The sequence below is a fragment of the Triticum dicoccoides genome, chromosome 2A (assembly GCF_002162155.2).
Source record: "Triticum dicoccoides isolate Atlit2015 ecotype Zavitan chromosome 2A, WEW_v2.0, whole genome shotgun sequence".
NCBI lineage: Eukaryota > Viridiplantae > Streptophyta > Magnoliopsida > Poales > Poaceae > Triticum > Triticum dicoccoides.
The window spans coordinates 589,999,500-590,023,685 of record NC_041382.1 but is presented as its reverse complement, the minus strand read 5'-3'; the positions used below and the strand labels follow the sequence as shown (position 1 = coordinate 590,023,685).

At 46.1% G+C, this 24,186-nt stretch overlaps 2 protein-coding genes and 1 long non-coding RNA gene across 3 annotated transcripts; 2 read left to right on the top strand and 1 right to left on the bottom strand.

Moving 5' to 3' along the window:
* Positions 1–2,040: 2,040 nt before the first annotated feature.
* On the bottom strand, positions 2,041–3,807 carry LOC119355560. Its single transcript, XM_037622379.1, has 3 exons — positions 3,129–3,807; positions 2,537–2,640; positions 2,041–2,226 (listed from the first exon to the last, which is right to left on the bottom strand). The coding sequence occupies exons 1-3, from the start codon at positions 3,329–3,331 to the stop codon at positions 2,201–2,203; spliced, it is 333 nt and encodes a 110-aa protein (XP_037478276.1). The 5' UTR covers positions 3,332–3,807; the 3' UTR covers positions 2,041–2,200.
* Positions 3,808–6,827: 3,020 nt separating this feature from the next.
* Positions 6,828–8,087, top strand: LOC119359644. Its single transcript, XR_005172611.1, has 4 exons — positions 6,828–7,242; positions 7,357–7,464; positions 7,571–7,888; positions 7,979–8,087. It is a non-coding gene; the product is annotated as an uncharacterized LOC119359644 (long non-coding RNA).
* An 11,819-nt stretch (positions 8,088–19,906) lies between these two features.
* Positions 19,907–23,991, top strand: LOC119355559 (ribosome-recycling factor-like). Its single transcript, XM_037622378.1, has 8 exons — positions 19,907–20,217; positions 20,426–20,569; positions 20,649–20,764; positions 22,376–22,467; positions 22,819–22,840; positions 22,913–22,981; positions 23,495–23,563; positions 23,639–23,991. Exons 1-8 carry the CDS (start codon positions 20,028–20,030, stop codon positions 23,717–23,719), a joined length of 783 nt encoding a protein of 260 aa, XP_037478275.1. The 5' UTR covers positions 19,907–20,027; the 3' UTR covers positions 23,720–23,991.
* Positions 23,992–24,186: the final 195 nt, after the last annotated feature.

The following is a 24,186-nucleotide window of genomic DNA, read 5'->3' as shown; positions in this document are numbered from 1 at the left end:
GGATTGCGGGAGAAAGTAAGTTCGGACCTGTCGGCGGACCAACACGGACCGGCAAAACACGCCCGGACCATGAGGTCTGGATGGTTGCCGGCTTTTTTAGGGTCGGCGTTGGAGATGCCCTTACATACTCTTCGAGAGTTTAATAATTCATTTAAAGTATTTTATCAAATTATCAAAAGATTTGAATTCTAATTATTTTTTAAACAAAATGAATTCTAGTGATTTTGGGAATGTAGTTTTTTTAATGGAAGGTTTGTTATATTTGGAAGATTATATTTCATTCACAATATTTTTTACACTATTAAGTGTTGACCCGAACGCAAGAAATATTAATGGCTGACAAAAACAATATTGGGGCCTAGCAACCGACACGTAACACCCATCACCATTCATCTCCACTGAGATGCATCTGCATCCATCTCCCTTCTCTCGCTCCATCTTTCTCACATCCAAAAAAGCACCGAGAGAGCTATCTCCTTCCTTCGTGGCCCTTATCCACGACGCTGCTCCTCGTCCATCGTCACCCAGCACCCAGCAGCGCTGCTCTCTTATCTTCTCCGCCCCGCCCCCAGTTCCCTCCTATGCCTACGCGCCCGTGCTCAAGCCAAAGACAGCCACCCCAGCCGCCGTGTGTTCCTCTCTTCTCCCCCCTCCACAACCAAACAAGCACGGATCGAGCGTGCGCGCCTCTGAACTTGGCGACCACATACCTCTCCGCGCCGACGCTCCACTCCTAGATGTGCGGCCGCGGGGGTCTCCGGCCTAGGCCAGGAGAGGAGGACGTCGGGGCCGGCGAGGGACGGGGTCAGGCCGGTGTGCACAGTAGCTAGGAGGCAAACTAGGACTGGGTCACGCCGAGATCTAGCCTCGTGGCTCCCCCGCTCCTCTCTCCCGCTCTTCGGCAAATCGCGGGTCCGTCGAGCGAACCGCCGGTGGCAGTGCTGTCCGTCCCCTTTCTTCCTCTGCTCTGACGCCCAGACTTGCCTTGCTTGGGTCCGTCGAGCGAAGCGCCGGTGGCGGCGGTGTCCGTCGTGCACGACGTGCTGCCGGCCGGTGCCCCTTTCTTCCTCTGCTCTGACGCCCGGCCCGGGCTTGCCCTGCTTGGGTCCGTCGAGCGAAGCGCCGGTGGCGGCGGTGTCCGTCGTGCACGACGTGCTACCGGCCGGTGCCCCTTTCTTCCTCTGCTCTGACGCCCGGCCCGGGCTTGCCTTGCTTGGGCCCTTTCATTCTGTTCGCTCCTTTCGGTCACCTCGAGCTCCCACGCATCTCTCTCTCTTTCTAGCTGCACATGCTGCCATGGCCGCGCCTTGGATCCTCCTCTTTGCGACGCGTCGTGGCGCTGTTGCCGCTTCTCTGCTACTGATCCTCAGCCGCTGAGCGCCGCCTCCCGCTCGTCCTCTGCTGCTGTAATAAAAATAAAAAAGACGAAATGTTTTTTTGGACTAACTAAAGTAGGGACGGTGGCTTTAAATCCTAAAAATCACAGGGGCCTTTGTGTAAAAGGACGCGACCGTGAATCCGAGAGACTCAACCCGTGTTTTATTATTATTACTAGTACATATGCCTGTGCATTGCAACGGGAGAAAAATTGGACATGTCCTCAAATTAAGTGAAAATTGTATGTGCAAACACAGTTGTTCTTCACTACAAGGAAAGCTAATTGTTATGTCCATTATTTAAAAGTGTGCTATCAATTACAAAATGGTATTTGGTATATCTTTTTCAATAAGAACGTGTATTAATTGAATATGTAGTATAAGGTTAGATTACCTCGACCCATATTTACTCAGGTTTGTGCAATACTCAGAAAATTTAGTGTACTGTATGACAATCATGAAACCACACCGAACCAGGACCATGGTCCAAAATGTCACTATCATCTATAATCAATTGAACACCGACACTAAAAAGGATAGTGGTTCTAAAATTCTAAAGAAAATTTGGATCCTCTACCAAATCTGTCAAGACTCCCTGAAAATAAACCTCCTCAAAGAAGGAGATGAGAAGGAGAGAAATACACAGTTACAAGCCAAAGCTTGATGACACAGCCAACATTAGATGCTTGCTCAAGGTTTCCAACAGATTTTCCCGAGGAACAGGAGCTCCAAGAACAAACTCAACAAGCTCAAGCAACAACAGCAGGTCCCTATTCCTTGCTGGGTGTTTATCTCTTAATTGGGAGTTTATGATTGAATTCTAATCAGGGATCAGGACTGGCTCTACTATCTGCAGGCAAGAATATGATGTTAGCTTGCTAATGTTCAGGGGAAGAGAGTAGCACCTAACGCTAGAACTATGATCGGTTAGCTCCCAAACTTGAGAATCATGTGTGCACTGGCAGCAGCAAGAGGATGTTTCAAAGGTATGTTTACTGGGCATGCCTATTGACCATAATGCAAATAAAGTTCTGCTTCATCGCAGTTTGGACTACACAATAAGTGCAGAATGCAGCTCTTTAGTGTTTTTACATGTCTTTAATGGCACTGATTATCTTTCTGGTCATTAGTTTACCAAGTAAAATTTATTATTGACTTACTTTGGCTGATATATTTGACACAACTATCTGGAACTTTTCTGTTGGTTCTTGAGCCGGCAACATGACCAGCCTCGGCGACTTTGCTGAAGGCACCATTGATCCAGCTTGTTCCAGCAGACACATATCAACAAGTAAAGGAAATAAGGGCGAAGGATCAGCCATACTGATAAAGGACATCATATGTTACTCCAAAGGTGCAAATATGTTACAAAGGTCTACATTTCATCAAGATACATTAAAACTTGATCACCAGATGATATAAAACACACACATATTGAGTAATTCAACTGTAGCAAAAGCTTGTAAAAGAAGAGACCCGTTGGTTTTCACAGCAGAGCCTGTATCATTTAGCTTGCGCTCTACAGCTAGCAAATCAGCCATTGTTTTGTCAGAAATATGGAACCTTTAGATTCAGATCGGATAAGTAACAACGACAGTCAACCAAATAACACTTGTAACTAAATTACGCAGACTAACCTGAAACTGCTTTTTAGATGAGCTAACCTGAAACTTTTAAGCGGACCTGAAACTAACCTGAAAGGCAAGAGATATGGGGTGGAGCTGGTGGCGTGGAGGTTGGGCCTGATCCTACCTTGGGGACAAGACGACCGGACGAGCTCTCCTCACTCCGCCGCAGTCGGCGTCGTGCTTCTGCGACTCCGCTCCACGAGCGCGGCGTGGTGTGGCCGATGTAGGAGAGGAGACGGGATGGAGGTGGGGGGAGCTGATGCTTCTTCGATCCAGCGCTCGATGGGAGAAGACAAAGGAGGGCAGAGCTCCGCCTGCCGCGCCCATCCTCGAATCCGCCGCCCTGTCCCTCCGCGGGAACGCCGTGATCCAGGGCTTCGCTCGACAAAGGCCTCCCGTGCGGCGCTCTGGCCGCCTTCAACCAGGAAAACGGCGGCGGCGCCCAATCCTATTTCGCGAGAGAGAGACGTGGGTCGGGAGAGGGCACAAATCCTCGCCGGCGTCGACCGGCGGCCGGTGCAGCACCGGATCGAGCGTCGCCGGGGTCGGTCGCCTCGTGGCGGCTGAGATCGGGAGGAGAGGGAGAGCTAGCTCGGGTGGTTGCGCCATTATTTGTTGGGCTGCAAACGGGCATGTGGGCCTGATTTACTGGGCCGAAGCGCACGGGCGGGTATTGTTTGGATCGTTTGATGCACACGAAGTGGTTCCCCGAATTAGTACCACCTCGCTTATATATTTTATAAATTGGTGAAAGCGTAAATTTACAGAAAGAAAGCGTATTGTGATGGTGAATCCACGGAGTCAATCCGTGTTTTATTATTAAAAAAATTAGGAATAGATTAGGGAAGTGCTACGCGTCCGCTGGCTGGTATCTTTAAAAGATCAGCTGGCTCGCGAGCCGTCGGATTTGCCGCATCAAGTGAGTTGAGCGCGTCTCCAGTACTGCAACACATATCTTGTTGCAGAATTATTTCTGCAACATAGGTCTTGTTGCAGAGTTTTTTTGCAACGGTTCGTTTTGTTGCAAAATAATAATAATTTATAACTAGGGTTTTGTTGCAACTTTTTCTGCAACTGAGGTCTTGTTGCAGAAAATTTCCACAATAGAGGTTTTGTTGCGAAACTAGACCTGTTAAGTCATTGCAACACCGCATATGTTTCTGAAACATAGCTTTGTTTCGGAAGCGTGTTCAATAAAGAACAGCATGCAAGCCATTGGACGCGTGTCCTGCATCGGAGGTGACGGACGCGGCCACTATGATCTGCCGGATGACGGTAAAATTTTCCTTTATTATTATTAGGGAAAAATTTACCTGTTGAGACTCTTGAAGATCCTCTCTCATCTAAGAGTGATTGTATGTTTGAATTAAAAAAAAACTACCTGATACACTGAAATGATGATTGTGGGAGGCGTGGCGCTAGAACCGGCTAGATCCGCTGGTCGCAAGGAGGCTAATTAGAGCGCTCCCAGATACGAGGACGCGTCCTCCACATGTAGTTGCAGGAGGGAGGCCGATAGGGCGAGCGTCTTCGACGTCGAATCCAACGTCTGCATCTAGGCTATGAGCCCTTACAGTTGCGACACAATGCCGTCGAACTTGGCGTTGGTCTCAGAGGCGTGCTGATCTATGGTCTCCATCGCCACCACAATTCTCGCCACTACCACTGTAGGCCCCTTCCTCTTGGGCGCCAGATGGACTCTGAGATCTGCGGTTCCAGCCGAGAGATAGGAATTACGGCAGTAACACTAGGTCGCCGCCAACCACAAATGGACTAACGGGTCACTCTTCCCCTGAGGTTGATCGGCGAGACTACTCATACCAAGTGTGATGTACTCTTGCTAATTCCAATTTATAGAGGACGCAGATCAATGGAGGGAGAGATACAGAGAGAAAGGTGAAAATGGTCTAGTTCTATCGAAACTCAACGACGCCTCACGCTACCTTCATGGGCATTCCCTATTTGGCGCTTCAGACGCCCGTTTTATTATTTTCGCAAACGGGCACTTGCACGCGCGTCTAGTTGGGCCGTCCATCTTTCTTTTTTGCCTGTTTTTTAACGAGCAAAAAACCTGCGTGTGTGGGCGTGATTCACACCACGACTTCCTGGTTACATGCTCGTTGTGCTAACCAATTCAGCCACCTCGTCTTTGAGTTTGCTTACAACTTTTTATTTGTTTTCTTCTTTCTTTTTTCTTTCTTCTGGAACGGTTTCGTTCGGCCTTTTCTTTTTTCTTGGAATGGCTTTTTTTTCTTTTTTCTAAATACGTGAATTTTTTTTAGAATTAATGAACTTTTTTTCAAACTTGATGATTATTTTTTAAAAAAATTGATGAACTTTTTCAGATTTGATGTACTGTTTTCAGATATGATGAACTTTTTTCAAATTCGATGAACTTTTTCAAAATTGATTAACCTTTTTTCACATTCGATGAACGCTTTCTAAGATCGACAATCTTTTTTCAAATTTGATGAACTATTTTTCAAATTTGATGAACTTTTTCAAGATCGATGATTTTGTTTTTAAATTTGTTGAACTTTTTTTCAAATGGATGAACTTTTAAAAAAAATCGATGAATTTGTTTTTCAAGATTTATGATTTTTTCAGATTTGATTAACCTTTTTTCAAAATCGATGAACGTTTTCCAAAACCATTGATTTTTTCTCAAATTTGTGAACTTTTTGAAGTTTGTACTTTTTTACATCCGTGAACATTTTTGAATTCCCATTTTTTTCCTTTTTATATTTTTCCTTTTCTTTTTCCAAAGTCAACAGACACTAGTCCAAACCGATCGAGCGGCCAGGGGGAACTCACAAGGATGCGATTGAGCAATCTGGGTCGGTCCACAATCGTGCATGTGTGAGCGCCGGGATCGGCAACCAGCGCCAACAGCGCCGATTAGGAGCTGCCATCTTTGTGCCTATTTTTTTGTTCGCTCGCTTGCTTTGTGCCAGCTTTTGGGACTCCGGCTCCCGGGCCAAACGTTTGTTTCTTCTGGTAGTCTTGGGCCGATGACCAAATGTGGGCCAGGTCATGACAACACCACCCTTGGTGGGTCCATGGTGAAGTTGTGCAGCTTCATTCAGTTTGTCAACCTAGTCGGCTTCGGCTTCGCCATCGGCATTACTATCGCCGCCTCCGTCAGTATGCTGTAAGGAACTAAACTAAATCACACTCCACCACGACTTGCTACCTTTTGTATCTTGTCAATCTTCATGCCCTCTTCGCTGGATTTAGTATGTGTTGTTGACGAACAGAGCGATCAAAGAGGCGGGATGCTTCCACAAGGAAGGGTACATGGGCCATTGCAGAAGTTCTTCCACGAGATTGTACATTGCCATCTACGGCATCATTTAGATCTTCTCGCAGATCCCAAGTCTGGATGGTATGTGATGGTTGTTAACCCTCGCCACCGTCATGTCCTTCACCTATACCCAGTGGCGGAGCTTCATGAGGGGCAGGGGGCCATGCCCCCCTCCCCCCATACTCTAGGAATTTTTTAAGTGTATCCCTAATTATTGTGTTAAATATCCATGATTTCTCAGAGTTTATGCATATTTTGTCTTCTTCGCTCCCCCAACTCTAATTAGCCATATCAACAATCTTCATCAAGCTCCGCCACTGCCTATACCACTATCAGAATCTCCCTCGGCGTTGCGCAGACCAAAGGTATGTGGTCTGGGTAAATTATTGTGATAATTAGACTCGTCGAATGTTGAATGAAGGGAATTTATTAACGACATTGCAACAAAATTTCAGTGAAGGGGGGACTACAGGGCAGCCTCACCGGCAGCGTCATCGGCAATATCGCGGTGATGCAATCTTTAGGCGTTTGGAAACATGGCATACGCCTACGCCTTCTCCATCGTCCAGCACGAGATCCAAGCAATTCCAGATATCTCGATTTGCTTAATTAATGACTTGTCATGTCTTTGTTAATTTGCTTATTGTTGTACCCGGATGGCGATGTGTTTGTTGATTTGTTCCTTACATACATAATTACTACTGCAGGACACCTTGAAGGCGGTGGCGCCGTCAGAGGCGAAGGTGATGAAGAAGGCGACGACGGTGAGCGTGGCGGTGACTACGGTGATCTACCTGTTGTGTGGATGCATGGGGTACATGGCGTTCGTCAACACGACGTCGGACAACATCCTCACGACTTTGGCTTCTATGAGCTCTTCTAGCTGGTGGACATGGCCAACGCTATGGCCTTCCACCTGGTCGGCACCTACGAGGTGATTTCCTAGCCTATCTTCGCTTACATCGAGCTTCGGGGCCATGTTCCATGCTTGCGTGTGGGTCTGTGGTAACTGAAGAGCTGAACATAACCAAAACAGTGCACTAATCAGGATTCGACTTTGGCTCATGGTGAAGTTGTGCGGCTCCATTCAGTTTGCCAACCTAGTCGGCTTCAGCTTCGCCATCGGCATTATCATCGCCGCCTCCGTCAGTATGTTGTAAGGAACTAAACTAAATCACACTCCACCACGACTTGCTACCTTTTGTATCTTGTCAATCTTCATGCCCTCTTCGCTGGATTTAGTATGTGTTGTTGACGAACAGAGCGATCAAAGAGGCGGGATGCTTCCACAAGGAAGGGTACATGGGCCATTGCAGAAGTTCTTACACGAGACTGTACATTGCCATCTACGGCATCGTTTAGATCTTCTCGCAGATCCCAGACCTGGATGGTATGTGATGGTTGTTAACCCTCGCCGCCGTCATGTCCTTCACCTATACCCAGTGGCGGAGCTTCATGAGGGGCAGGGGGCCATGCCCCCCCCCCCCATACTCTAGGAATTTTTTTAAGTGTATCTTCATCAAGCTCCGCCACTGCCTATACCACCATCAGAATCTCCCTCGGTGTTGCGCAAACCAAAGGTATGTGGTCTAGGTAAATTATTGTGATAATTAGACTCGTCAAATTTTGAATGAAGGAAATTTATTGACGACATTGCAACAAAATTTTAGTGAAGGGGGGACTGCAGGGCAGCCTCATCGGCGGCATCATCGGCAATATCGTGGTGATGCAGTCTTTAGGCGTTTGGAAACATGGCATACGCCTACACCTTCTCCATCGTCCAGCACGAGATCCAAGCAAGTCCAGATATCTCGATTTGCTTAATTAATGACTTGTCATGTCTTTGTTAATTTGCGTATTGTTGTACTCGGATGGGGATGTGTTTGCTAATTTGTTCCTTACATACATAACTACTACTGCAGGACACCTTGAAGGCGGCGCCGTCGAAGGCGACGACGGTTTGCGTGGCGGTGACTACGGTGATCTACCTGTTGTGCGGATGCATGGCGTACATGGCATTCGGCGACACGACGCCGGACAACATCCTCACGGCTTTGGGACATGGCCAACGATGTGGTTCGATACATTACCTCTCCTCTCAGTGAATGCGCATCACCAAAAATCCTGAAATAAATCCAAGAATATATGCGAGCACCAGGACTTGAACTCTGGTGGGCTGAGGATACCACAGTCCTTCTAACCATCCAACCACAGGTTGGTTCGCATCATTATACTAGTACTTACTATTTGTTGTACAAGTTATAGATAGATACTTTACTATATTGTCTATCCGAACAATTGATTAAGTGAAAATACACGCTGCATGGGGTTTGAACAATTCTTTTTCTCAATTTTGGTTTTTTCATGAGGGATCAGAAAAATGGGTTTAAATCTTGGATTTTTCCGTGTTTTTCTTCAAAAGTGTCAAACAAATTTCAAATGAATTTGCGATAATGCCCGGTGAGACCTAAAAATCCATGCAGTTCCTTGAGATTAGCAGGCACTGACCAAGCTTGCACCGCCTGAATTTTCTTGGGATCTGTCGATACCCCTTGTGCATTGAACATGAGCCAAATACTCCAATCTGGGCTGAGCAAAGGCACACTTGGATAATTTGATGACCAATTTGTTTTCCCTCAATATGGAGAAAACAACTCTAAGTTGTTGGACATGTTCCTCCAGAGACATGTTGTACACTAGTATGTTGTCCATAAACACCAACACTCCTTTGCACATAGTCGAAGACAAAGTTCATCACTCCCTGGAAGGTAGCAGGGGTTTCCGACAATCTAAAAGGCATAACCATGAATTCATATAGTCCCTGGTGCATGCAAAAGGTTGTTTTATACTCCTCCCCTTCAGTGAGTCGAATCTGATGGTACCCTGGCAGTAAATATAGTTTGGTGAACCATTGAGCACCTGACAGCTCATCCACAATGGGCTTGACAACTGATAGTCCACACAAAAGCTCCATGAGCCATCATTCTTACGCACCAACAACACCGGAGAGGCAAAAGGACTCGAACTTAGACGGATTGTACAATTGCGCAGCATCTCTTGAATCTGTCATTTGATTCCATCCTTTTTATGTGGAGTGCAATGGTAGGGGTGTGCACTAATAGGTTGAGCACCTGGAACCAAATTGATCTTATAATCTTGCGGCCAACGAGGAGGTAAGGCAGTGGGAGCCTGAAACAAATCCCTGTACTCCTCTAGTAACTATGAAATGCAAGCCATAGTATCCAGAGATGCAGAATCATTATTGTCCATGGTCATAAGATCCTCACCTTGATCCTGCTGCAGTTCTTGGATCCGAATCCCATGTTGTACAGCTCCTTGGCGAATCAGCCCGCGAAGTTTCTTTGCGGTCACGATTTACAAGGTATCTTTTTGTCCCGTATACCTTGCAAAGCAAGACGTCGCCCTTCATGTGTGAAACGCATCGAACGTTGGCGCCAATGAACCCACATAGGGCTATGATCTTCCAAGCAGTCACCCCCAAGGATCAGGTCATACCACCCTAAGGACAATACCTTAGCATCCTGACTAAAAGTATAACCTTGAGTCCACCAAGAAAATTGAGGAATAATCCGGGAACCTGTCAAAGTGTCACCTCCTATACAATAACATACCGGGCTGGCGGCATCTCTTGGGACTGAAATTGTAGAGTATTAACCAATTTGGAGTCAATGAAAGAATAATTTGCCCTTGAGTCCACTAATATGAGCACATAATGCTTGCATACTGCGCAGGCGCATAGTACGTCTATTGACCGGTGTAGCAGCCGTGGAAGAGCATGACAACAACATCACTTCTTCGTCAGAACTTGAATCTGTGAGGTGTTGTGGATCAGGCAGATCATTGAAATATAGTATTTCTAGCAATTCCTCCATGACATGAATTGGGCCTTTATCGAGGCATTTGTGGTCCTGTGACTACATATCTCCACACTTGAAACATATATTCTTGGCTTTGTGACAGGCTCTCAATGCTTCAAGTTTCTCGACATCTTGTGGTTCTCATCAGTAACCGCAACTTTGCTTGTTCTTTTCTAAAGCCGTAGCAGTAGAGTGTTTGTAGGATGAATGCCCAGAGATCTTCAGAGACCCCATGAGCTTCTTGTTCTGCAATTCCACTTCCTGAAACAAAGCCAGGTAGCTTGTAGTATCGATATCCTCAGGACGATGAAAATTAACAGCAAAATGAATGTCGGGACACAGCCTAGCAAAATAACGCTCAACAAATAACACTTCATGAGTACTGGGATCAACTAAGAGAATGTGATGACGCATGATGCTAAATTTTGTGGTGTACTCCTTAACTAATCCCCCTTTTCGAAAAAACTCCTTAACTAATCCTACTTGTGTGAGCACCAATAGTTGGCGCATATGAAATTGATGCCTATCTTTGCCTCACCTACAGCGAACTACAGTGCACGACTCCTCCCACAAGTGAAATTTCATACCATTGTGGACTAATTTGAGGTGGAGCGTAGCATTGCCTACTTAATTTAGAGTGACGAATTTCACCTTCATTTGCTCCGAAACCCCATAAATCTCAAAATAGAGCTCACAATTATCTAGCTGCACTTGATAATCGTCCCCATCAAACTTACGAAAATCAATTTTACATATACTTCCAACGTGAGGATGATGTGTGTAGTGACTATGGCGCTCGCTAGAGGGAGGCTCGGTATCGAACAGATGATGGTCATGAGTAGGTGATGTCTACTATACAGCTTATTCTTGTAGGCTTTATTGGGCCTCCAAACGCAGAGTTTTGGACAACAACAAATTTCCCTCGAGTGGATGGCCTAAAGTAACAATCCATGAAGGTGTAGGATGAAGATAGTCTCTCTCAAGCAATCATGCAATTAATTACTCCCTCCGTTCACTTTTATAAGACCGTTTAGACATTTAAGATAACACCCAAAACAATTCAATTTGAGCTGTCTAAAACGTCTTATAAAAGTGAATAGAGGAAGTACAAGAAATCTCTTATGTTCACAACACACACAGTACAATGGTAAATTGTATAGATGCACTAGTTTGGTGAAGAGATGGTGATACAAGTATAATATGGATAGTAAATATAGATTTTTGTAATCTAAAATGATAAAAAACAGCAAGGTAGCAAGTGATAAAAATGAGCACAGCGGTATTACAATGCTTGGAAACAAGGCCTAGGGTTCATACTTACACTACTGCGATTTCTCAATAGTACTAACATAATTGAATCGCATAATAATCCCTCAACATGCGATAAAGAGTCACTTCAAAGTTCTTATCAACAATAAGATGAAATTATTGTAGCTAGCAAAACCACCCAAAGTTATCTTTCCAATCAATCTATTGAGCCATCCCTAAGTGACACAAATAGCCCTAGAGATCATACTACAATAGAACCATATGATACACATCAATCAACTCTAATGTCATCTTTGATACCCCAATGTTACCACGAGTATCCGCGAGTTAATTATTTGATATGAATCAAACAATTTCAGATTCATAATATTCAATCCAACACAAAGAACTTCAAAGAGTATGACTCAATTATCACGGCAAAAGATAGAAATGAAAGAACACTGTATGATCTAACTATATTAACAAAGCTCATGGTACATCAAGATCTTGCCAAATCAAGAACACGAGAGCGAGAGATCAAATACATAGCTACTGCTACATAGCATCAGCCCCAAGGGTGAACTACTCCTTCACCATCATGGAGGCCGCGGGGATGCTGAAGATGGCCTCTAGTGATGGCTTCACCCTCCGACAGAGTACCAGGAAAGGCCTCCATATGAGATCGCTTAGGAACAGAGGTTTGCGGCGACGGATGAGAAGTTCTAGGTTAACTTTCGGTTTTTTCCAATATATAAGAATTTTCAGCGCTGGAATCACGCCAGGAGGGGTCACGGGGGGCCCACAAGGCACTAGGGTGCGCCCCTACCTTGTGGGCCCCTATGAGTCTTCTGGTGCTCCCCCAAAACTTCTTGAGTCTCTTGCCTTTCAGAAAAAAATCATCAAAAATTTTCATCGTGTTTGGACTTCGTTTGGTATGGATTTTCTAGAAACCAAAAACAAGCAGAAAACAACAACTAACACTGGCCACTAGATTAATATGTTAGTCCATGAAAATAGTATAAAAATGCACCAAAACCATATAGAACTCATGTAAATATAGCATGAATATTTTATAAATTATAGATACGTTGGAGACATATGCGTAGGCATACCGTTAGCCAGAGGCAGATCGGGGAATCGAGGATTCCCCAGAATTGCCTCCTTGGAAGATGTAGCCTGTCGTGCCTGTTGGGACGGTCAGCTCTATCAGCATGCATGACGACGGTGGGAGGCATGGCGCTGGATCGGCTGGTCGCTGGGAGGCTAACTCGAGTGCCCCCAGATGCAACGACACGTCCTCCGCGTGTAGTTGTAGGAGGGGCCCGATGCGGCCAGTGTCTTCGACTTTGAATCCATCGTCTACATCCAGTCTGTGAGGGCATCTCCAGCCGTTGGCCCCCCAGGGGGCGTCTAAAAGCGCCGCCTGGGGGTGAGCCGGCGCAAAAAATGGCCCTGGGGGCAAGTCGGTCCCCAGCCGTCGGCCCCCAGGGCCGCCCCCAGGCGCGTATTTAAAAGAAAAGGACCGTTCGGCGAAGTTATGATAAAAACTAGTTAAATTTCGGCCAAACATGGCAAATTTCGGTGAAATTCGCGCATTTTTATTACATTAACCTAATCTAAAAAAGAAAAGGGCTGAAGTCGTCGCCGCCGTCGCCGCCATCGTCGTCGTCGGCCTTCTCCTCCTTGACGCGGGCGCCCCTGCTGGACCTCTGCCCGGCGTCACCATGGCGGACTGGCGGCGGCGCGTCGTCGTCGCTGTCGCATAAGACGACGACCCCGTCTTCAACGCGGCCGCGTCGGCGCTCCTCGAAGCGGCGCAGGGCGGCGCGCTGACATTCCTTCTCCTTCTCCCGGCGCGCCTTCTCCATCGCAATGGAGTCCTGGCGCGCCCATTCTAGGGTGACGTCGTCGTCGTCAAACTTCGCCTCCACCCGCGCCAGCCCCGGCTCCGTCTTCACCGGCGCCAGCCCCGGGCTCCATCTTCGGCTTGACGAAGCGCGAAGGAGCCGACGAGGAGGGGGTGCGCCGGCCGCCCTCGTTGATGACGATGCCGACGCTGCGAGTACGCCGACCGATTGGCGTCTCCGCCGCGGGCTCGGCCTTGACGCCGAGAAGCGCCGGAGAATCGGAGGAGTGGGAAGATGAGCGAGAGGAGGAAGACAAGGAGGAGGCGAACCTCCTTGGCGCCCATGCGCGTCGGTGTTGCGACGGGGCGGCCCCCGTCGCAGGATAGGTCAACGGCGGGTTGTTGCCGCCGTCGAGGTGCGTCAGCACGCCCTCCAGCGTGCGGCCCGGGACGCCCCACCACAGGTGGCGCCCCACGCTGTTCTTCACGCCGCCGACCACCGGCGCGTCGTTGGTGGAGGCCAGGCGCTGCTGCTGGCGGCGCTGGAAGTACGCCGCCCAAGCCGCGTGATTGCCGGCGGCGTACTGGGGGAGGGAGCGCTCGTCGTCGGTCAGGGAGGCGCGCACGACCTCGACCTCCTCGGCGAAGTACGTGGGCTTCGCCACGGCGTCGGGTAACGGGGGAACGGGCACTCCCCCGTCGCTGAGCCGCCACCCCGTCGGCCCGGCGCGCATGTCCGGCGGTGCCGGCATGTTCGCCTGGAACAGGAGCCAGGACTCCTGTTCGCGGAGCGAACAGCAGCCGAAGCCGTTCGCCGCCGCCTCGTCTCCGGGGAAGCACTCTGCCATGGCGACGGGCTCGGCGGTGGTAGAGAGGGAGAGAGAGGGGCTGCCGGTGGCGCTCGGGAGAGGAAGACGGAGACGGAGAGAGAGGGGTTGGGCGGCGGCGAGGGGCGAGTCTGGTGTGGGCACCGGCGAGAACCGCCGGCTTTTATAACCGCTCCGCGCCCGTGTGTACGCGTGCGAGGGAGGGGAGGCGTCGGCGCGCCGTACCGAGACACGCCGCCCGTGAGGAATCAATGGCAAGGCTGCCGGCGGCAGCCTTGCCATTGATTCCCCGCGGGAACCGAGGCAGTTGGGGGGAGACGAGCCGCCGTGTCCCTGACGCGGCTGGCCCGTGGCTTTTTCGCGCCAAAACAGTTCGCCCCGGCGCCCCCGGGCGCCCCCAGCGCGCCGGGTTCGGCCTGGATCCGCCGGCGCTGTTTTCGGCCCAGGCCGGTGAAAATCGGGTTCCTGAAGGCGCGACTGGACCGTTTTTTCGGCATCGGCACAGAAAAAATGTTTGGGGAGGCCTTCTTGAGGGCGTGGCTGGAGATGCCCTGAGCCCCTGCAGTTGCAGCACGATGTCATCGAGCTTGGCGTTGGTCTCCGAGGCGTGTTGTTCTATGGTTTCCATCGTTGCCATAATTCTCGCGTCCACCACCGTAGGCCCCTTCCTCTTGGGCGCCAGATTGACTCCGAGATCTGGAGTTCCTACCGAGAGATAGGAATTACGGCAGAAATGCTAGGTCGCCGCCAACCACAAATGGACTAACTGGTCAACTCATACCAAGTGTGATGCACTCGCTTGTCAATTCCAATTTATATAGGAGGAATATCAGGGGAGGGAGATACAGAGAGAAAGAGATAAATGGTCTAGTAAGAAACTCGACGATGCCTCACGCTGTCTTCGTGGGCATTCCCTATATAACGCTTCAAGCACCCGTTTCTACTGTTTTCGCAAACAGGCGCTCGTGCCCGCGTCTAGTTGGGTTGCCAATCTTTCCTTTTTCCCTATTTTTTAACGAGCAAAACACCTGCGTGCGTGGGCGTGATTCAAACTGCGACTTCCTTGTTACTAGTAATCTTGCATGTGCAACGCACGTCTCTACTAATGCTTGTTTTGAAGATCGAAAATAGTTTCATGCCAGCGAGATACATCTATTCCTAACTAAAAACACAACAGTTTTAATTACATAAGTTTGGACGTGCAACACACAATAAAAGCTCAGCAAGAAATTTTCTCCGCCTCATCTAAATATACGTGAACAAAATAAGCCACTAATCTTTTTTTAAATTAGACCAATGCTCCCTTGATCAATTGAAATTTCATAAATTTGGTACCTTGAATAACTACTGAGGGAACATAAAAGGACTTACATATCTTTTCTAAATATAAAATGTATATCTTCATCAAAGTCTTCTATGTTGTAATTCAGCTTCATGTGCATATAATTCCTAATGTTAGCAATGATGGACATTAAGATATGGCCAATCCAAACATCAAGAAATGACAAAGTGGAGTAGAGCTAACACAACCAAAAGTGCTCATGGCATCTTAATTCGAAATATGAAATTAAAATGTCATGTAAATTTAAATTAGAATAGCTCACACGCAGCAAAATTTAAGGTGTTTGTGCAAAATATTTGGATGGCAACAAATGTAACACAAAAGGGTAGATTCCGCAAAATCTGCTCCCTGTAGCTTCGTTGAGGATGGGGATGGCGAGGATTCACGTGCTAGATGTTGGATCCGTGCTCGGGTGGTCGGACCATTGTTGGGGAGGACATGCATCAGCCGGAGGGGCGAGCGGGATAGGGGAACCTGTACATATTTCTATACATTCAGTTCAGTCTGTTTGTAGCAAGTGCGGTTCATTCTGTCCAGAGTTAAACATGGAAGGCATGTGCATTTGGAACAAGACCTTCCTCAGTAACAGTGTTTATCAATTAAAGCATGCGTTTGAAACAAAAACTAAATAAGAAACATCTATCAAATTTAGATCAGTGTATCCACTAAGTCCTAAAATCATGCAAAGCACTATCACCAACAGACGGTAACATTTCATGCCATTCTTCAATCTGTATGTGTGGGCTTATAATCAATACGCCTCGAGTGCAACTCAGCAAGCAAGTGCATGCATCTCGTACATATGCAGACATCACATAAACAGAGTGCAAGGCCATAATTTGCAAACTATAGTCGCTAGCTAGCAGGTAGCAGCATGCACGAAGAAGCTAGCTAGTTTGTGCTCCAGTCTTCGGTTTCTATTTTCATAATGGTAACAAAATGCATCAATTTCAGGGTTCAAATCAACAGAAACAGCAAAAAATTCAATGGAGACAAACACTCCAATCCATCCTGATATCCCCTAGATATGAACCAACGATCCATCAAACGTAGGTTAATTTAACAGGTATGACGTTATTGTAGATCTATTACCTGCTCGGCCTTGGATTCAGCTTGTAAGATCTCCAGCACCTCCCTATCAAGGTTGACCCTGTACTGCGCTTACACATTCATCTCCATGAACTCCAACAAAGGGATCAGAGCTTCACTTGCAGGTAAAACCACATACAACAGTGTCAGTTGCAATCTTTGCGAAACAGAAAAGAGAAGAATTCGATGTCTTGATATATACGTGTACCGGTGCTGTTCCAGAGGCCCTTGTGATGGCGTCTGCTCCCGCCTTGGGGAGGACGCCATGCGCGCCCCGTGGAGACCGGAAGGACCTCCGTCGCCGCACCGGCAAGCGGCGCCTGAGCTCTCTTGGCCGACATCAAGGAGGCGATGCGGCGAATGGCGCCCTCCGGCGTGGCTGCCAGCGGACACGGCCACTCCCGCGGCAGCTGGTCCTCATACACGGCCACAACATCTCCCGGCGGGCGGCGCTACATGCCCCTCCGGCGCCCTCCGGCGTGAAGCGGCAGCCGACCCGGCAGGACGTCCTGGCGGTGGAGGCGTTTTGCCAAGACAGATCGTATCGAGATCGAGGGGACGTGATTTGAGTGGGATTAGTTTTCAGGGGAGAACGTGCGTGATGCGTGCGTGCATTGGATTAGTGGCTAGTTAGCGGGAGGCAACAGTTTTGTTTTACTTTGAAAGAGGCAGTAGAGGATAGCGGCCAGGCTAATGTCATGGTGGGTAATTAAAGCATAAAACATGTTTAGTACGTTGGAGCAATGTAGACTGTCAGATCACACGATTTGATGGATAAGATGAACTGGTTCTCCGCCCTTTCGTGCTTTTATAGGGGTAGTAGATATGCACGCCGCGCTAACCAACTCAGCCACCTCATCTTTGTGTTTCCTTACAGTTTTTTTGTTTTTTCTTGGAACGGTTTCGTTCGGCTTTTTTCTTTTCTTTTCTTTGTTTGTTTTTTCCTTTTTCCTTTTGCTAAATGTGTGAATTTTCTTTTCAAAATTGATGATTTTTTCCAAACTCAAAGATTTTTTTTTCAAAATTGATGAACTTTTCCAAATTTGATGTACGTTTTTCAGATACGATGATTTTTCCCCAAATTAGATGAACTTTTTGCAAAATCAATGATTTTTTTTCAAATTCAATGAATTTTTTCCAATATCAATGAATTTTCAATTTTGATTTTTTTCATATTCGATGAAATTTTTCAAGATCGATGATTTTTTCAAGTTTTTGAACATTTTTTCAAATTCGATGAATTTTTTAAAAATGATAAACTTTTTTCAAGATCTATGAACTTTTCCAAATTTGATTAACCTCTTTCCAATATTTTTTCAATTTCTTTTTCCAAAATTATTGATTTTTTCCTCAAATTCGTGAACTTTTTTGAAGTTTGTGATTTTTGTGCATCCATGAACATTTTTTAATTCCTGATTTCCCCCCTTTTTTTTCCTTTTCCAAAGTCAACGGCGATCGATCGAGGGACCAGGGGGGAACTGGCGAGGATGCAACCGGCGCCAACAACGCCGATTAGGAGCTGACGTCTTCGTGCCTATTTGTTCCTTAGTTCCCTTGGTTTGTGCCAGCTTTTGGGACTCCAGCTCCCGGGCCAAACGTCTGTTTCCTCCGGTAGCCTTGGGCCGACGACCAGATGTGGGCCAGGTCATGAAAGCACCGCCCTTGGTGGGTCCATGGTGAAACTCTGCGGCTCCATTCAGTTCGTCAACCTAGTCGGCTTCGCCATCGGCATTACCATCGTCGCCTCCGTCAGTATGTTGTAAGGAACTAAACTAATTCAGACTCCACCACGACTTGCTACCTGTTGTATCTTGCCAATCTTCATGCCCTTTTTGCTGGATTTCATATGTGTTGCCGATGAACAGAGCGATCAAGGAGGCGGGATGCTTCCACAAGGAAGGGCACATGGGTCATTGCAGAAGTTCTTCCACGACACTGTACATTGCCATCTACGACATCGTTGAGTTCTTCTTCTCGCAGATCCCAGGTTTGAATGGTACTCCCTCCATTCCAAAATATAGTGCGTCCGCGCTTCCCGAGGTCCAACTTTGACCATAAATTTAACTAACGAGACCATCTGCGGCGGGAGAAAAAAATATATAATTGAAAACTTCTTTCGAATACGAATTCACTGATATAATTTTTGCTCCCGCCACAATCGGTCTTGGTAGTTAAATCTCCGGTCAAAATTGAAGCATGGGGATAGAGGAAGCACTACATTGCGGAATGGAGGGAGTATGTGATGGTTCTGTTAACACTCGCCATTGTCATGTCCATCACCTATACCCAATGGCGGAGTTTCATGAGGGCAAGGGGGGGCATAGCCCCCTCCCCCCTTCCCTCATACTCTATAAAAAGTCTTAAGTGTATCCTTGATTATTGATTTAAATATCCATGGTTTCTTAGAGTTTATGCATAAGTTGTCTTCTTTGCCCCCTCACCAATCTTCATCAAGCTCCGCCACTACCTATACCACCATTTCGTCGGAGGTAGTGGTGACTGCTGACGTCGCGGACTACTTAGTATTATTATTATGAGCTAATTACATTTTTGATGCATAAACTTGTACTCGAGGTATACATTTGACTACATTTCCGTTATTTACCGTTAACTCTCCACGTCAGCTAACTGAACATAATCAAAAACAGTGAGCTATTCAGGTTTCGAACTCGATAAATTACGTTGCACGAGTGGGATCCTAACCATTATACTACTTACTATTGGTTGCACAAATTATAGATATATACTTTACTATATGTCTATCCGAACAACTAATTAAGTCAAAATACACGTTGCATGGGGTCTGAACATTTTTTTTCTCAATTTCGATTTTTTTTGGGAGGGACCAGAAAAACGGGTTTAAATCTCGGTTTTTTCTGTGTTTTTCTGCAAAAGTGTCAAACAAATTTCGAATTTAATGTTTTCAGTGTAGGAATATATTGTCTTTAACTCCATAGATGGCAAGCTATGGTTAATGACACAACATACTTGAATCAAAAGAATTTCATAGAATTTTTGGAGGATTAGAATCCTTAGGAACTTTGCTATGTTGGTCGTTTAATCATAGGATTAAATCTTATATAGGATTGTTTTTCCTAAGGAATCATTTGTACTATATGTTATAGGAAATCCAGCAACCACTTCAATCTCTTTTTAGAACTTATTTGTTTCTTCTGTGAAATACTCTTTGCTAATCCTATCGAATTCAAATGAACATTTCATTGTGATCGTGTATTTTTCCTTTTTTTTAGGGAAATGTATTTCCCTCTTTTGAGAATCCTGGGAATCAACGAGGCCAGTTACTTCACACGAGTGGGCTGGTCCAACTAAGGGCCTAAGAGGGCAGTGGTCGAAGCCTGTATTTCTCCCCCAAAGCAGTAAAACCCATCGAAAGTACAAAACCCTTCTCGCCTCCGCCGCCGCCGCCGCTTGCTGACGGAGCCCGTAGAACCCCGAGTCCTCTATAGACCCCTTCTTGTCAGAACCCTCATGGCGCTCCTCCTGCGGCGAGGCGCCGCAGTCGCCGCCCGCACCCTGCGCGCCGCCGCCGCCTCCTCTGCTTCCACCTCCGTCCACCGCCTACCGACCGCCGGATCCCTTGCCGCCGCAAGAAACCTGCCCACCACGCACTTTTTCCTCCTTGAGATCCGGAGGGGCTTCGCGAAAGGGAAGAAATCGAGTAAGTTGCCGCACCCGCCCTCCTCGACTCACCTTGCCCCTTAGATGCTGTTTGGTAGAAGGCCACTATGTTTTGTTTGTTCCTTGTTAGGTCTTCTCTATTCGATTCCGTAATTCTTAAATCAGTGCACTGCAATTACCTTGTGGGATGGATCATTATAGGGATGTAATCAGAGACTTGATATTCTTGCTTCTTGGTCATTGCCTAGAGAATGATAGTCGAAGTGATACCGTTGAGGCCGCTCCTGATATCGGGCCGACTGTCAAATCGGCCGCGACTGCACAAATGGACACTGCCGTCGTTGCGCTGTCGCGAGAGCTGAGTAAACTTCGGACAGGGAGAGCTTCTCCTGGTATAATTATGATTTGCATCTTCATTGTGTCATTGTTTCTGCTGGCCAATGCTGTTGATGTAACCGATGTATTCTGCAGGCATGCTTGACCACATCATGGTGGAAACTGGGGATGTTAAAGTTGGACTGAGTCGTATTGCTGTTGTTTCTGTCCTAGATTCGCATACCCTATCAGTGATGCCCTATGATCCTAATGTAAGAGCCTTTCTTCATTATATAGATAGTAAATCTGACAAATTAATACATTTTGATACCACTTTGGTGCATCACGTGCAGGAGCCCGCAATGCCATAATTTCATGTATGCTTTCGTGTTCGGGGAAAAATGTGTGTGCTATGTTTGGTCCTAACCTTAATGAGTTATTTATAAGTCCCTCAACTCCAAAACCACTAAAACTCAGTCCCTCAACTAATTAAACCGGATACTTTTCGTCCCTGGTAACACTTAAGGTGGTTTTAGTCTGACATAGAGCTTGTTCAGCTATATTCGGTTCAGACTATGTTCAGCTATATTCGGTCCAGACTATGTCCAACTAAATTCAGTACAACGCTCTGAAATGTCTAGACTATTTTCAGTTATATTCAGATTTTGTTAAGCTATGTTCTCTACAATTTATTCAATTCAAACTATGGCATACACTTTCTTTGTTCAGACCTTGTCGGACTGTCCAGTTTTGGGACAAAATATATTATCAATGAAATGCTGAACATATGTTGGAGTTGCCCAGGATGAAGAAAGAAACTCATGCGCGTACACATGGTCAAGCTCTATGCAGAGCACTCCTGCCACAGCCACTTCTAATGCGTACCATTACTGTCAACACATAGTCAGATTGCTCAATTGCTGGACATTCAATTGCCATGCAATGTGGCAGCAAACAGAATTTTCCATGACAAATTAGCATAGTCAGATTACATACCACTTCAAGTTCTCACCGACTTATCTACAAATTAGTACTCAATTGCCTACATATACATCATGAAAGCGTACACAACTGCTGTGATGAAACACATCAATACAACAAACTGCATCACATTCCTCTTCTTCTGCACTTGTAAGTCAACAGTCTTCTCCAGCAGCAGCTCATCCTTCTGCATCAACAACTCGTACAGCTGCGGCTTGAACTTGCCGAGGACGCCATCTGCTTGAACTGGCTCCACAATTCGCCGTGCGCCCCTGCCCAAGTCGCCGTCGCCGTCACTTGATCTCATGGGTCAAGAGCGCCGCCTGCCGTGCCCAGGTACGCAGCAGACAGCCACTGCCCTGCCTAGGTCCGTAGGTCGCCACCGGGCCAGACCGCCGCTGCCTAAATCGCCACCGCCGCCCGCTCTGTTTTGTGAGTGAGAAAGGGGATCAAAAAATGAGAGAGAGCGAGCCGGCAGGGTGCCCGCTAGTAGTCAAAACCAGGCTACATGGCCCATTTTAGTCGAAACCAGGGTCCATGTCATACTATAACCACCTTAAGCGTTACCAGGGATGAAAAGTATCCAGTTTAATTAGTTGAGGGACTGAGTTTTGGTGGTTTTGGAGTTGAGGGACGATTTCTGAACTTTTGCTAGAGTTCAGGGATGAAAAATATACTTATCCCTATAAGTTATTAGCATGACAAGATAGTCACTGCGACGCGTGGGGGAAAAATAGACATATGCTCTAGTGATGTAGCGGTCTGGCAAGCGATATACTATGAATTCTGCGTCGAAGAAATGGTGCCCACTAATGCTACTGCAGGCCCTACAAATGTTATTTAGCACAATGATTTTAACTTCTTAAACTTCTTGTGACTGATTCTAACCAATTGTTGTACAGACAATGAAGTCTATTGAGAATGCAATCGCTTCATCTCCATTGGGCATCAATCCAACCCCTGACGGCAGTAGGATTATTGCAGCTGTACCTCCGTAAGTGTAAATTGTAATGTTACTGTTATTGTTTATCGTAGGTCTGTGCTTACCTGTAAGTGATTTAAGAGTTACTCCCTCCATTTACAAATATAATATGTTCTAACTTTTTTGTGAATCGGATGTATATAGACATGTTTTAGTGTATTTGTTTGCTCATTTCAGTCAGTATGTAGTCCATATTGAAATATCCAAACATCTTATATTTGTGAACGGAGGGAGTACTTTCTAGGTCCACTACTGTCCACAAACTTGCGATAAGTTGCACTCATATTTATCATCTTTTTTACTACATGCACTTTCTGGTCTTAAATTTGTTTGCGCCTTCTAATTTAATTTGTCCCTGTGCAGATTGACGAAAGAGACTATGCAGGTAAGATTAACTAAGCTTAAATCTCACTTTTATTCTTGAAACTACTAATGAATTTTCTGGTCTTGAATATAGGCAATGTGTAAGGTTGTTACTAAATCTGCTGAGGATTTCAAGCAAAGTATTAGAAGAGCACGCCAAAAGGTAATTTTACATTACTCTCGTTTCTTCAATTTATGATGATCGATGTTTTGAAGGCTTAGTTGGATATTTGTAGTGTCACTGTATGGTTCATTCAGGCAATTGTCACCGGGTATATGTTTTCTTTTGGGACTTGCATTTAGGAGAGAGCTATGAATTTTATGATGTAGTATTTCTCATATGATATCTGTTGAAAGAGGGTGCGCTTACTCCACTTGTCCTCTGGCCTATTATAAGAGTTAGAATTAGAAAACCATGCGACAGTATTATGACCTCATGAAGGGAACGGTGCTGAAGACTACTAAATTGATCTATATAATTGTATTCTTACTCTACAGTTTTCCTTGTGTATAATGTTCACTGTCATGCTGTAGTATTTTCTGAATATACGGCTTGTCCTAGCATTTGATCCTCACGACTACTCATGTTTCTCTGAAATATTAGGATTCAATTTCGATTCTCTTATGCCCTTTCGTATTATTACATTATATATATGCATTTCCCTTGTGTTTCCAGGCACTTGATACAATAAAGAAATCTTCATCTAGCATGCCAAAGGATGATATAAAGCGACTCGAGAAAGAAGTGAGTACTGAACAATGTTCTCAAAGGGAATATGTTGTGTGGTAGTAAATATCTTACACATTATGTTTCCTCCAGGTCGAAGAATTGACCAAGAAGTTCATCAAGTCGGCAGATGATATGTGCAAGGCCAAGGAGAAGGAAATCTCTGGAAGCTGAGCCTGTCCATCTAGCTGATGTTCCTTCCTTCGTTTACCTTACACAACTTCGATGCCAGTGATGTTGAGCCACTGAGGTGCCGCAGCCATATCAAAGATAATAGTTTTACCTTGTGGCATTGTAGCCATATTGTTAGCAATTCAAAACAATGTGATAGCCAGGACAAGCTGGCAGGTGTTGGTGATGCAACTTTGATTATGGTGTAGGTAGCCACGAATTGATACTTGAGAATGAAAACTGATTTAGTGTGCCCATTATGGTTTCTCCTGTTCAGCCGTTGTACTATGCCTGGCCGTCTGTCGGAGTCTTATCTGTTACTAGCTGTGATTACCCACATAATCTTGATCAATAGGTCGCTTTTGGTATGTTTTCGTGGACTAAAATGCTACTCCCTCCATCCCAAAATCAAAATATAAGATCATTTAAACCCTTTCCTAGCCCTTTCTCGACTTGATGAACTTGGTCAA